The sequence below is a fragment of the Toxorhynchites rutilus genome, chromosome 3, assembly GCF_029784135.1.
Source record: "Toxorhynchites rutilus septentrionalis strain SRP chromosome 3, ASM2978413v1, whole genome shotgun sequence".
Lineage (NCBI taxonomy): Eukaryota > Metazoa > Arthropoda > Insecta > Diptera > Culicidae > Toxorhynchites > Toxorhynchites rutilus.
Window position 1 is genome coordinate 36,982,189 of NC_073746.1, and position 13,381 is coordinate 36,995,569.

The 13,381-nt window shown below is 37.8% G+C and overlaps 1 protein-coding gene and 2 long non-coding RNA genes across 3 annotated transcripts; 1 reads left to right on the top strand and 2 right to left on the bottom strand.

The window, feature by feature from the left end:
• Positions 1 to 741: 741 nt before the first annotated feature.
• On the top strand, positions 742 to 1,403 carry LOC129776965 (NEDD8). Its single transcript, XM_055782953.1, has 3 exons — positions 742 to 894; positions 957 to 1,087; positions 1,152 to 1,403. The coding sequence occupies exons 1-3, from the start codon at positions 877 to 879 to the stop codon at positions 1,234 to 1,236; spliced, it is 234 nt and encodes a 77-aa protein (XP_055638928.1). The 5' UTR covers positions 742 to 876; the 3' UTR covers positions 1,237 to 1,403.
• Positions 1,404 to 6,189: 4,786 nt separating this feature from the next.
• On the bottom strand, positions 6,190 to 6,970 carry LOC129776966 (uncharacterized). Its single transcript, XR_008743183.1, has 2 exons — positions 6,746 to 6,970; positions 6,190 to 6,684 (listed from the first exon to the last, which is right to left on the bottom strand). It is a non-coding gene; the product is annotated as an uncharacterized LOC129776966 (long non-coding RNA).
• A 1,526-nt stretch (positions 6,971 to 8,496) lies between these two features.
• On the bottom strand, positions 8,497 to 9,931 carry LOC129778626 (uncharacterized). Its single transcript, XR_008743469.1, has 2 exons — positions 8,941 to 9,931; positions 8,497 to 8,759 (listed from the first exon to the last, which is right to left on the bottom strand). It is a non-coding gene; the product is annotated as an uncharacterized LOC129778626 (long non-coding RNA).
• Positions 9,932 to 13,381: the final 3,450 nt, after the last annotated feature.

A 13,381-nucleotide genomic window follows, 5' to 3' on the forward strand; every position in this document is an offset into this window, starting at 1 on the left:
ATCCGGACATCATTTTTGCTGTCTGGTTACGATTTTCCTTCCGCCGATTGAAACGGAGAAACCCCCCTCCCCCTCTGTTGCTGCTGTTGTATTTGGTGGATATAGTTTTGCTAATGTCATGCGAAACAAAATCACACAAAATTCCTGAACAATTATTTTCTTGGTGAGCCGACGATAGCCTAACTTGATGATTCCCTACATAATTGTGTATTTCAGAATCTTAATGGAATTGTGTCAGTTTGATGTAATGATTGCAATGGCAGAGACATCAGCGAGAAAGTTGCAAAATCTGGTTGCGTCCACAGCTCAATCCGAAACGAAGGCATGTGATGACACAAAACAAGGAAGAACAAGCGATGTTCATTGCTTCGTATCTAGAACGATACTAAAAGTTTTGCCTCAGCGAGATCCAATATTCATGCTCTAGGCAAATATTCCCCATCGTTCTTTTTCTTGTTTTCCTTATTGACGGCATGGGTAGGGAAGCTCATAAATGAGCAGAACAAATGTATGGGAGAGTGGAAATGCTTCTAGATTTCATCAATATTAACCGTTTACACACCAGGAGATTGTAATATATAGCATAAAAAAGAAATCATAGAGAATTTACGATTCGTTTGGTATGTTTTGGTATAACGAAATTTATCAGTTTTATTCCGATTAAAATGCTTCTAAAACACCCTATGCTATACATTTACTCATTATAGCTCTGAGTGTAGAGTATATTTCTGAAGGGCTAGACATTCAAATTGACACCTGAGCGTCATATAAACCGAAAGCAAAAGCGATCAAAAGAAAAGCAAAAAAAATCATCTCGAATCTCTACATCAAGAAATTTGCTTTTCATTCCGCTATTTGCGAAAAAATAACATCAAAATGTTGATCAAAGTAAAAGTAAGTACCAGATAGAGCTCTAATCGACAAAAGAAAAAGTTTTATTCAATACCCCTTCGTAGACCCTGACCGGAAAGGAAATCGAAATCGATATTGAGCCCACGGATAAAGTCGATCGGATCAAAGAACGAGTGGAAGAGAAGGAAGGTATTCCGCCGCAGCAGCAGCGGCTTATCTTCTCCGGCAAGCAAATGTAATATTATTCCATTCGAATTGCGGACAACTTTGAAAACAATTTGTATGAATATCCCGAACAGGAACGATGACAAAACGGCCCAGGATTACAAAGTGCAAGGTGGTTCAGTGCTGCATTTGGTGTTGGCACTGCGCGGTGGAATTTAAAATCTAACTCGGAAGTCTAACACATAAGCAGCAAGTGAGATGAATTAATGGAAAGCAGCGTATTTTCATAAGCCGGAAGCCTAGCCTAGGCGGATTTTTGATTGTTTTCATTTGAATTATCTCTGTTTTACTTTAATTGTGAGAAAATAAAACAATGTAATTGTCAATCTTTGTGGTGGTCCCAAATCAGCAAAAAAAAATGTTACAAGATCAGACGGGAGCGTTTTTTTTCTGACAGAACATTTGAATAGGTTGCAGCTCCAGCCCAACTCCAGAAATGGTAGAGAGATACCAGAACAAATGAGCAAAAAAGAATCTGTCACGTAAATTTGGGGAAGTAAATTTGCATTTCTCAAACATTTGTATCTTATCTTCTTTGTTTTTAAGAGGCTTTAAACTTTGCAGTTCATTCGCCTCTATTCATTTGTATTTTAAAGTAAGACATACAGGAAACCGTGACCGGAAAAAAATCGCTCCAGATAAAATCTGCAACAGAAACAACCACTCAGAAAAAGTGTAATGTCACAAATAGGCTAGAAATATTCATCTCGATCCTACATTTCGATCGACTTGATAAAATTCCATGTTGTATTCCGTTCAAGTTATTCGAACATTAATGTGCGATTCAAGATTCTTTCAAGCGATTTCTTGCAATAAATTCTCAGACCACCAGAGATGCCAGATTTACAGATATATTTGTAAATTTACAGACATCTGTAAAATATTTTTTTATTTTTGTTGCAGACTTTTTGGATATAACAATATTTCACAGGTTTTTGAAAAATGAGAAGCTCTATTCATCAAATCAAAGATATTTTACTCGCCGTATGACATTTTTCATAGTTTTAATACATAAAGGGTTTTTATATTTAGTTTATATCAATACACATACACGTTAGTCCTATTTTTTGAGTCATTCATTAACACTTTGGCGTCCGGCTTAACCACAGTGATTACATTTATCTTAGGTACTAAAGAGATTCAAGCAGCGGAAAGTTGAATTGAATTGGGAGAAATGCGTGTTCCATGTTAGTGAGGTCGAATTTTTGGGTCACAAAATAACATAAAGGTATCTATCCATCTGAGTCCAAAATAGGCTCAATCATGTCGTTCCGGCGACCAGAAAATGAAGCAGAAATACGTAGTTTCTTGGGCTGGCGAATTGCCTCAACAAATTCATACCGAATCTAGCAACACTTGATGAACCTTTGGGTATGCTGCTAAAGGTAGGTTTAGAGTTCCCGTGAACGTGAACGCGGACAAACACTTTTTGTTAATAATTCATCAGTCCATATATAAAACGCGAGGAAAACATCTTGAAACGATAGGAAGAAACATTTTCTAGTTGAAAAACATGTTTAAACACAATTCATATTGATAAAAGTGGAATAATTCAACATTTCACAACGATTCTGAATTTCCACCGGGGAATCGAGATGTTGGTGAACTCACCATAGTTCGCCGACTTCGGTGAACGTGAACGTGAAAACAGTGGTGAATATAGACGTCAAAATATTTCCCCGTTCATGTTCACGTTCGACAAGATGAATAGAAAGTATTACTAAGGTGAGTCCGTATCTTCAGTAAGTTAGCGAGGGGAGTGGTAAGTAGCGAGAGTGGTACCCTTAGAAAAATCTTCGGTCGAAAACTACTAAATACATTTGGTAATGCAAAATTAGTAGAATGTACAAATTTTTTGTACATATTGTCAACAAACCCGCATCCCTACAAGAGATTAGTATATTTTACTCGATAACATTAGTAAGCTTGGATGTTGTCATATCTGAAAACTGGCGAGAAAAGCGCGTATTAACCATTTTCATTGTTCCCATAAGGCAATACGGAGGTATAATAAGTATATAATTCTGATACGTGCATTTTCGGCGAGAAAATGTAGCCGATATTGGGCTTCCGAATCATGGTTCTGCTTGACATATGTGTTTATTGGTACGGTCGAAAATTACTATAGTTTGGTAGTATTTACCAAAAAATTCGTTATATTTACTAATTATTTCTCTCAGTGTATTCTTCTTCTGGTTGAATTGCCATTTCTTCAGGTGTAAATGAATACCATATTGACGAAGTCGCTTGAACAAAGAAGTGAGAACTAAATGATTTTTTTTTTCATTTTCACTGTGGATGATGATGTCTAGGAATGCATGGATTCCATCAGAACCTGTTACCATCTTTGCTATCAGTTGCTGGAATGCGTCATATGCCAAGCTGTTTCTTTGATACAGGTCACGATGGGTGTTGATTACCAGGAGTCTTTTTTACACATGGACTTCAATTCGCAAGTACGCATAGGAAAGTTGAATAATATTGGGAACACGTTTGGCGGCTAGTTGGTGAAAATATCTTCGGGCGTTCGGAGAGATGGTTTGCTTCAAGCGCTGTTTTGAGTCCGGTGGAGTAATCGGCGCAAATACGTTGCACCAAGTTTTTTAACGACAACGATAAGGAGCTGTCCAATCGGAGAAATCGACGAGCGTGATGATGTAGTTGGAGTAGTTCTGATTCCTCTTCTACTTTTTTAATGACACAGAACGGATGTCATCGTATTTTAGGTTCAGACGAACTTCAGTTTTAGTGCAGTGACTCAGGCGGTCTTAGAAAACTTCAGAAACCCGAGCTAAGAAGAAATTTGAAAAGTTTCACCTGATTGTAGTGTGCAGCAAGCGGTTTTAACCCTACACTCGCGCACTGGTCTTACAGACAGAAGGATCTTTAATTCGTTCATTTCTCAGAAAACATCAACACTACTAGCGAATTCGTTTTTGTTCAGTTTCAACCCCAGTGCCGCACTAACTGCTGTCAAAACGTTTTTTTATTCACTCAGTTTCGCACTCAGTGTCGCACTAGTTCGCCCCGAAAGCTGTTAGTTTCGCACTGAGATGTTTCACGGGTTGGCACTCGGGTTCACCAATACAACTATACTGAACTGTCAAGTTCCGAGTATTGTTTTGGAAAATCTAAAAATAGAGACTATGAAAATGGAAAACCTGCTGCTCTTACTTTTGTATTATTTGAATCGTAATCCAATTCGGATTCTGATTTTGAAGAGTATATTCGTGTAGACGGCATTAAGCTCCGTGTGCTTTCATTGGGAGGCGAAAATTATTATGGATATTCAGGAGGAATAAACATGCTCTCAAAATCAAAATTAAGAATGAAAATTTACTTTAACGTATCGAATATTTATTTTATGTGATGAAATAAGAGGGTTTTTTTCCGCTATCGCAGAAACATTGAACGAAAACTGTGTCTAATGATGATTTTATATTATTATAGTAATTATTTGTGGAACAAACAGGAAATGCATCGACAAATGGTTAAGTGAGTGTCAGGACTACATGTGTTAGGTAATCAAACAATATGAAGTAAAAATTTTCATTCAAACTTTTATATTTTAACACTGCACTTGGCCCTTCTGATCTTATAGAGAATATTTTACCTCCCAAGCACTAATATCTCCACCAGACGTCGACACTGTACATTTGTCGTCGCAAATATAAACAAATCAGACTATACAACGCACACCAACAAACCACCGCATTCGTGAAACTGAAAACGTTTTTTTATTACAGAGTGTGGCACTGAATCAGTTTTAAAAACGAATTAGCTATACGACTTTGAAATTCTCTCTAGCTTCCTCATTTCTTTGTTCGTCATCGTTTAGTATGTCGCATGTGCTGGTACATAGGGGCTGTGTCAGTTTTTTTTTATCAATTTCGGTCTGTGACACCGACGCGAGTATAGGAGTAATTTTTTGGAAAGTGACTTTTTTTTCTAGTTTAGTATATTGTTCAATGAAATGTATAAATCAATGTTAGTGGTGTAGAATAATTATTGAATGTAATGCATAATATCATTATCGGACTCTTTTTATTTGATTTTAATTTGTTTTTGTCATCAGATTGAACGAATATTATATATTATTCGATATATTCGTCGTTAGATTCATACGCGCAAAAGCAAAATACAGTAGAACCTCGATTATCCGCGAAAGCGATTTCCCTAGTAATTCTATAGATCTTCCCGAAATTTGTCATTAAGTGGTATGGTTTTGCGCTTTTGTTTTGGTCATGACTTTCACATTATCTGAACATTGGTGTACAGATGAATAGCTTAGTGCTTCCTGTATTGATGAAACATAGTTTTCATGCTAAAACATCTTTTTTCGTGTTTACGCCTCATTTTTAACCCTTCATTGCGTTATTCGCGATTTTCGTTATACGCGGTGACCTAGCCCGACTATTCCGCGGATAATCGGGGTTCTACTGTACAAATCTTTGACTTTCGTATAGTTACTCGCTAAATACTATGGTCATATATATTCACACTTGTGATAGAATTGCACTTGTGGAAGAATTGTAAACTACAAACTTATTGGTGGCTCATGGTTATTTTTTGAAGTTACAGTTTCGGGAATATTTTTTGTAATATATGGATTGAACAATATCGACAAGAAACAAGTCGCAGGAAGTTCCTGAAAATCCATATCGTCTTTTTATGCCCCATCAAAAAAGGCATACATTCTTCGTTTACCAAGAGTACAGATACAAAGAATATTAGAAAAATGCTACAGACTGCAACTGTATGAAATGTAAAAAATATGTTTGTCTCGAGCATGCAGTTATGGTATGTTCATATTCTTACCAATGAAACCACAATCGATTACTACAATTTTATGTATGTCATGAATTATATTTAGTTACTTATTTTCAATTAATATCAAGAAAAAAGACGAATTTCGTTGTTTGATTTTTAGTATCAAACATTACACTTGTTTGATGAGGCTAAATTAGATCACTATTAAAAATGAATGAAGATGAAGGAAACATTTACTGGAGTTTTTTCATCCCATTATACCCTCTTCTTCAATTAATTGAGCTAAAAAATACAATAAATAATAAATAAAATATAAAACATAAAAAATACACAGTAGCAATATTACAGAGAAGTTCAACTTTTATTCTGTGACACCTTGCGATAGAATACGAGTTATGATTTTGCGCGCGAGTACAAGAGGGTTAACCAAAGATCGAATGCATTCATCCAATCGAGGTCAATTACATTTAGATATTTGACCGAAATCACATAGCAATACTCATTTCGAGTGACTTGGAAAATTTGAGCTTGGAAACCGTAGAAGTTGACGGACACATATCTCGTACGGCTCTGTACAGAACGAACAGGGACAAATTGCAATTGATGTGCGAACGATACCCACTTTCCACACACAGATGGAAGAAAATTCGGGGAAAGCGCGATGAATAATATTGTCTGCGTGGTAATTGCATTAGCTACTTCATAAGTGTATTTACTTCCCGCGCTTTCCTCAAATCGTTCATTGGGTGCTTGTTTCAAATATTCCTACAAGCTCTAGTGCCAAATAAAAACAACACTCTTCATGGAACCGGATACAAACGAAGAATGTGAAAATGCCTGGAGAGCAAACAAAAATAAACATTAGGAACATTAACAAAAATTGCCATTGAATACTCACTTCAATCGGGATTATATTTCCACTTCCTACAAAATCTGCTTCCCTGTCCGTCCATGTTTGCTTTTTCTGCGCGAACAAACTCGACGGAACAAAATAAAAATCAACGAGATCGAGCTTGCTTCCATCGAAGAGATGGTTGTAATGCAAATGGCCGTGTCGCATTGCAACTTGTTTATAATCAACGTATTGTGTTTTGTTTACAAACAGAACACAGTAGAAGTTCAAGATGGCTGCAGAGCGGTTTTAGCAGATTGGCCCACCTAGTAGTAATACTTCTATACATCTTGCACGTTCGAATGTCCCAAGTAGAGGTGGGCAAAACGGTTCACTTCAATGAACCGTTCACTGACCAACCGTTCACTTAGGAGAACTAGTTCTTTTGAGCAGTTCACTCACTCTTTTGCACAGTAGAGGGATATGTCAAAGCAAGTATAAAAAGTGTGGGATGTTATGTAAGACTGTTCTGTTCATTCATAAAATGCTATTTATTAGCAAATAATTATTCTCCGAATTTTGTGAAAAATATCTCAAATCAAATATTGATTTAGTTCGAACCGTGATTTACTTTTCTCAGCACAAACTAGCTTTGTATGCTCTTCTTGCGATGTTTGGCAATAGCTGCTATAGTAAAACTATACCAAAACACGAACGCCTATCTCAAAATTATGGAGCACAATTTGATATGATAGAAAAAATGTTTCATATCAGCGACCCGAATATTCATTTACTGTTTAACAAGACTGTTTGGAACATTTCGTTTTCGACTGTATTTTCTTGGGGAGGTCGATTTACATATCATCCTACTGAAATGTTAACTCAACTCAACTCTCAACTTAAAAATATGAAATTATAATTTTGTTTGATCAATAATCAAACAATTCAATTTAAAAACCATCGTATTCTGAAATGCTGCGTTTTATTATGGAAACGACAATACAGATATCTTATTTTTGTTGTTTCATGGGGCTATCGTTTGTTTCCCTTCGTTAATTTGAGGACCATTTACCTTGCAACACCATTCATCTATCACTCGTTCGTTTTCTTTCCTCCTATACATCGATCACCCCACACAGTTCGTTCTGAACTGTATGCACAGTTCAGCCAGCGGTCAGTTCGTTCTGAACTGCATATACAGTTCCACCAGCGGTCATCGTGCACAATTCGTTCTGAACTGGTTCTGAACTGCATACACAGTTCATCGTTCCCCGTACACGGTTCGTTCTGAACTGAACTGTATACACAGTTCAGTCAGCGGTCAGTTCGTTCTGAACTGGGTATGCAGTTCATATCAAGGTGCTATACTATAGGTGGACCGCAATGTCAAAATTGCTGTTCGGCCATTGCTCGTGAAAAAACAAATTTGTTTACAAAACATATCATATCTTTTGGTGACAAATTCATTCGTCGGCAAAATAGCTGCTCGCGCTTTACTGTAGGTAGGTAATTTTCTGGATTTTTTCGTATAACAATTTCTCATAATTGCTTCTACTTTTTCAGATATCTACAATCAGCGGTCGAATTAAAAACAGTGCAGAAGGATGTTTTGAGTATGTTTTAGCTTCTAGCCGCGCAATCAATGCTTTTTTTCCAAGCAAGATGTACTTCTGTTTGGATCCTATCGGCGGGGAAAAAAGTACTTACGGCGACGGTGACAAGAAATAGCGCTGATTGCAAGATTACCAGATCCAGAAGATCCGGAAGGGCTGTTACAAGTAATTGGTTTTGCTAGAGCAAAAGGAGGTTGACAATGATTGCAACAGGTTCGTGTTTATTTTTCAAATTAGTGGACTTTTGTGTTGCTAATATATTACAGGTGAAATAAACTGTTGGAATCACGACTATCGATCACGCCAGAAGATCCGGAAAGAGTTGTTGAAAGTAATTGGCCACAGAAAAGTATCCATTTATGAAGTCTATCTCCATCTCGGGGGAAAGTGTGGTAAACAATGTCCGGGTTGTTTTTCGTTATGCGGACCTTGTTTCCGCATCCTTTTACTGCACAATAATACGGCATCTGAAGAAAATAAGATATTCACAATATAATTTTGGCATGATAGAGAACCGCGAGATGAACGATTATCTGTGGAGGAGTTGGACAACAGATTTCTTAGACTTATAGCACTTTAATCACACTCACAAGCTCTTCAAATCCTCACTGTCCCCCAAAACTATTGAATAATATGTAATATAAATACCTTATTGCAGCTCTAGTACACTATTTTTCACGAATATATATTTGCTTATTTCTTTCTTCAGTTGTTTTCCTCAGCGAGTTGATATGAAACCATAACGACACAACCAAACAAAAAGTAAACAATGCAGAAAGCTACGTCTCGCAACTCGTCTCACGTATTGTCATGAAAGTGTCAAGAACGAAACACCTATAGTTTAGCATCTTGGTTCATATGAACTGTTGCCCAGTAGAAAAGAACGACCGTTCGTTCACTTTTTTTGGTGAATTAGTTCTTTTGAACAGTTCATGAACGGTTTGCCCATCTCTAGTCCCAAGGCATTCTGAAAATTATTTCACCGTGAACTTAAAAGGATATGTTTAGCAATTCTCAAGTTTTCAATGAAAATTTTGATATGGATGCAATTTCATTCAATCGGATCTTTCCGCGGGTTGAAAAACTTCGTTGCTTCGGGTTGATTCGTGAACAACTGTATATTTTATCCGAATTACTTTATTGAAGATCGATGTTTATTTACTTCACGTTTACTGCCGAATATGAACGTGAACGTGAACAAAATCATTCTATTCACCACGATTTTTTTTAGTTGTTTGTTCGCAATGTAGTTCACCGTGAAATGATCGTACTATTCCACCACCTGTTCAAGTTCACGTTCACGGGAACTCTAAACCAGACTTAAGGAAAGATTCTGATTTTAAATAGACCGAAGATCAACAGAAATCGTTTGAAAACATAAAAAAGCTATAGCTGAAGCCCAAAAGCTGGGCTTTTTCAATAAACGTGATTTAACCACGGCGATGGCTGATGCTAGCCCATTTGGATTAGGAGCCTTATTGATCCAGACTGATAAAAAAGATGAAAGTCGGGTGGTGAGTTGTGCGTCTAAGTCCTTGACAGATACCGAAAAGCGTTACTGTCAAACAGAGAAGGATGCTTTGGCTGTGGTATGGAGTGTAGAGCGATTTCAAGCGTATCTATATGGTAGTATATTCAATATTTTGACAGATTGCAAGGCCTTAGAATTTCTTTCGTTCGAGACCTTGTGCCAGAATTGAACGATGGGTTCTTCGGCTTCAAGCCTTCGACTATCGTGTTATCCATATTCCTGGTAATGAAAATCTTGCGGACGTCTTGTTCCGCCTCACAACTCTGCCTGCTGTACCGTTCGATTCCAACGAGGAACTTGTGAACAAAAGTATCGCTTTGTGCTCTGCCACCACCGCAGCTTTAAAGTGGGATGGTATTGTACGGGGGTCTCAGAAAGATGTAGAAATTCAACAAGTTCTCAAATGTCTGGAAAACGGAAAGTCTCATGATTTGCCGTTGCAATTTCGCATCGTGGCAAATGAACTGTGCCGTTGTGAGGAGATTTTATTGCGAACAGACCGAATTGTTATCCCACAATCTTTACTAGAAAAAGTGCTTCAGATTGCACACGAAAGCCACATTGGAATTCGAATGATTAAAAAATGCATCTTCACAGTTCGGTCTGGTGGCCGAAAATGGATGCGGCGGTGGAATCTTTTGTTAAAAGGTGTCGTGGATGTATTTTGGTCGCTGCGCCGGAACCTCCAGAATCTATGGTACGCCAAGAGATGCCGAATGGGGCCTGGCAAGATATTGCCATTGATTTCCTTGGGCCTTTACCAGACGGACATACTTTGTTAGTTGTGGTTGATTACTACAGTCGATATATCGAAGTCTGCGAAATGAATTATACTACGTCTAAAGAAACAATCAACCAGTTGCCAATGATATTCAGTCGATATGGTGTTCCGTTAACATTACTGTGAGGTGCGTGAAAGACACAACGTCCTATCCCTCGCAGTTGACAGTACAACAGTGATGTTGATATTATATACTAGCAACACTAGTTAGCCATGCATTGGGCATCATTTCCTCTCACAACAGACAACTGTCGAGCCGGTAAGTCATACTCAATATTTATTCCCTGTGTCGGGTGATTTCACTGTAGGTTTATACCGACTACATTGAGGAACCTGTACAGTAAATATATGAATGCTTCACAATTACGTGCTGATAATGGACCTCAATTCAATACGAATTGTGGGGAATTCCAAGCATTTTGTGGTGATCTAGGAGTACAGCTGATAAACACAATTCCCTACTGGCCGCAACAAAATGGGGAGGTTGAACGACAGAATCGTTCAATTCTAAAAAGATTGAAGATAGCACAATAACTTGGACAGGATTGGAGAAAAGTTTTATCACATTTTCTTCTATCGTATCATGCCACAACTCATCCTTCAACTGTGCGTGCGCCGTCAGAACTTATGTTCGGTCGGAGAATGAAGACAAAGCTACCTGAAGTACCAACAATCACTCGAGCCAATGAAGAACACCGAGATCACGACAAACTTCAAAAAGAAAAGGGAAAGGAGTATACTGGTGCGAAGCGCAAAGCCCGGTTTAGGAAATCACAGTAGGAGATCGCGTTATTGTTAAACGGATGCAGAAAGAGAACAAGTTGAGTACGAATTATGAACCTGAGGAATTCGAGGTAACCAGGAAAGCTGGTGCTGATGTAACAATAAAATCACTTACCAATGGAAAAGAGTATCGCCGAAATGTTGCTCATCTGAAGAAGTTATTAGACGATATCGACAAACCAGCGAGATTCTGGAGATTCAGGAGATTCTGAACCGGAGAAGACAACGGGAACAATTCCACCAAATAGCTGTGATATTGAACTATCTACAAGAACTCCTTCAACGATGATGCAGCCCCAGCCAGAGCAGGATAGTAACATTATGGAAAAACGAAACCGTGTTGTACCATCTAAATTCAAGGATTATCTACCTCATTGAGCACTCAAAAAAAATTGTAAAAGGGGGGTTGTAGGGTTTTCCCCTGGATACGGAGCTTAATATTAATATCCCTGAGTGAGGACAGGAAGAACAGTCAGTTAGAGTGTGTGTGACGGAGTGATCGACACAGGAAAAGAGTTCCGTGAAATAAATCTTTATATATATACGTGTAAAACTCCTTGAACATAATTTTCGCATAACTTTAGAAAAGGACTTATCTGCATTGATCGATTCTCTTCATCGACATTCACTTTCGTTAATAACTCAGCGGTAAAAGCATTACCGGATGTGTTCGACGGTCAGGAGAGTAGAAGGGGGCCTAGTTTATCAAACTATGTGGCAAAAATTACGTAAAATCTGCCTGCTAGGCCGTGGTAATCGAAAAAGAAAGCCAATGAAGAGAATCGATCAATGCAGTTAGGTCCTTTTCTAAAGTTACGCGAGAATTGTTTTATTGCTACAGGTCGCACCGCTGTGATGAGAGCATAATATCGCTCAGTGGCCGACGACAGCACTTCAGTATCTTTTGCATTCTGTTGGTGTTTTGTTCGGTAACAATAACTTGTACACGTCAACTTTTTTTATGATTTCATAAGTAATTTTGTCCTGACATCATTGAACATAAAAGAAACGATACGGTTTTTACGATAAATGAAAAATTGCATTCATTTACTATAATACTATACATTTAGTATATTATACTTCGAAATTTCATGACAGTGAGGGAACAGAGTCGAGACCCTATGAGAACTTTTGACGAGATTGTAATTTCCCGATAATGTCAAGAACGGCCGGCGACAAACCAAGTAAACCGCTGGCGCTGCCGGCGCCAAGCGAATCATTTTTTAGCAAACGTGAGGATGGCAACATGTGCTTCGCTAATTTCCTTAAAAATGACTCCTAGAGGGGTACCTTTCGAGCAAACGAAAAAAAGTTGATTCTCAAAGCCCTAACTGAACATCTTTGAGTAATATTAAGATTTACTACATCCAAGCGATAACGGAGACCGTTTCATCCCAGTCCTTAAGCATCCCTTCAATCTCGCACTGTCAGCCTATATATATATACATCTATATAAATAAAAATGGAGGCCAAATCTGTTCGTAAGCGGAAAACCCGAAAAAGGGATGGTCCGATTTTAGCCTTCTTTATATTTTTTGTATCCATCTCTTCCCGTAGATCAATATAGTGGAGAGCAAAATCGGAACAAATTCGGAAACTGGAATGTCGGAAAATTCGGAAAATTGAATTCCCATTCGATATTTGCAACGAAGTTAATCTTTGTTCGAAAGAGAAAATGGTTATGTGTTGCTAATCGCAAAATCCGATGGAGGAAAGGACCCTTTTAAGCCGTCTTCATTTTGTTGTATTTGTTGTATTCTGCACATAGAACAATGTTATGATGAGAAAAAGTTTAGAAATTCGTTCTAAAGAATTAATATCAAAACAATAATTTTGGGCGGGACGAAGTTCGCCGGGTCAGCTAGTATATATACAGCCATTCTATGCCAGACCAATAAAATGGCAACTACAATCGATAATTACGAAAATAGAATCCATTTCCTTTTGCAGGTTCAATATTTTTTAATAAAAAGCCTTCTCATTGGCTTCATTAA

Bases quoted from the DNA above. Each gene is read 5' to 3' on its own strand.
- LOC129776965 (XM_055782953.1), top strand. The intron at 1,088-1,151 runs GTAATATTATTC...TATCCCGAACAG, and splicing joins ATCTTCTCCGGCAAGCAAAT to GAACGATGACAAAACGGCCC.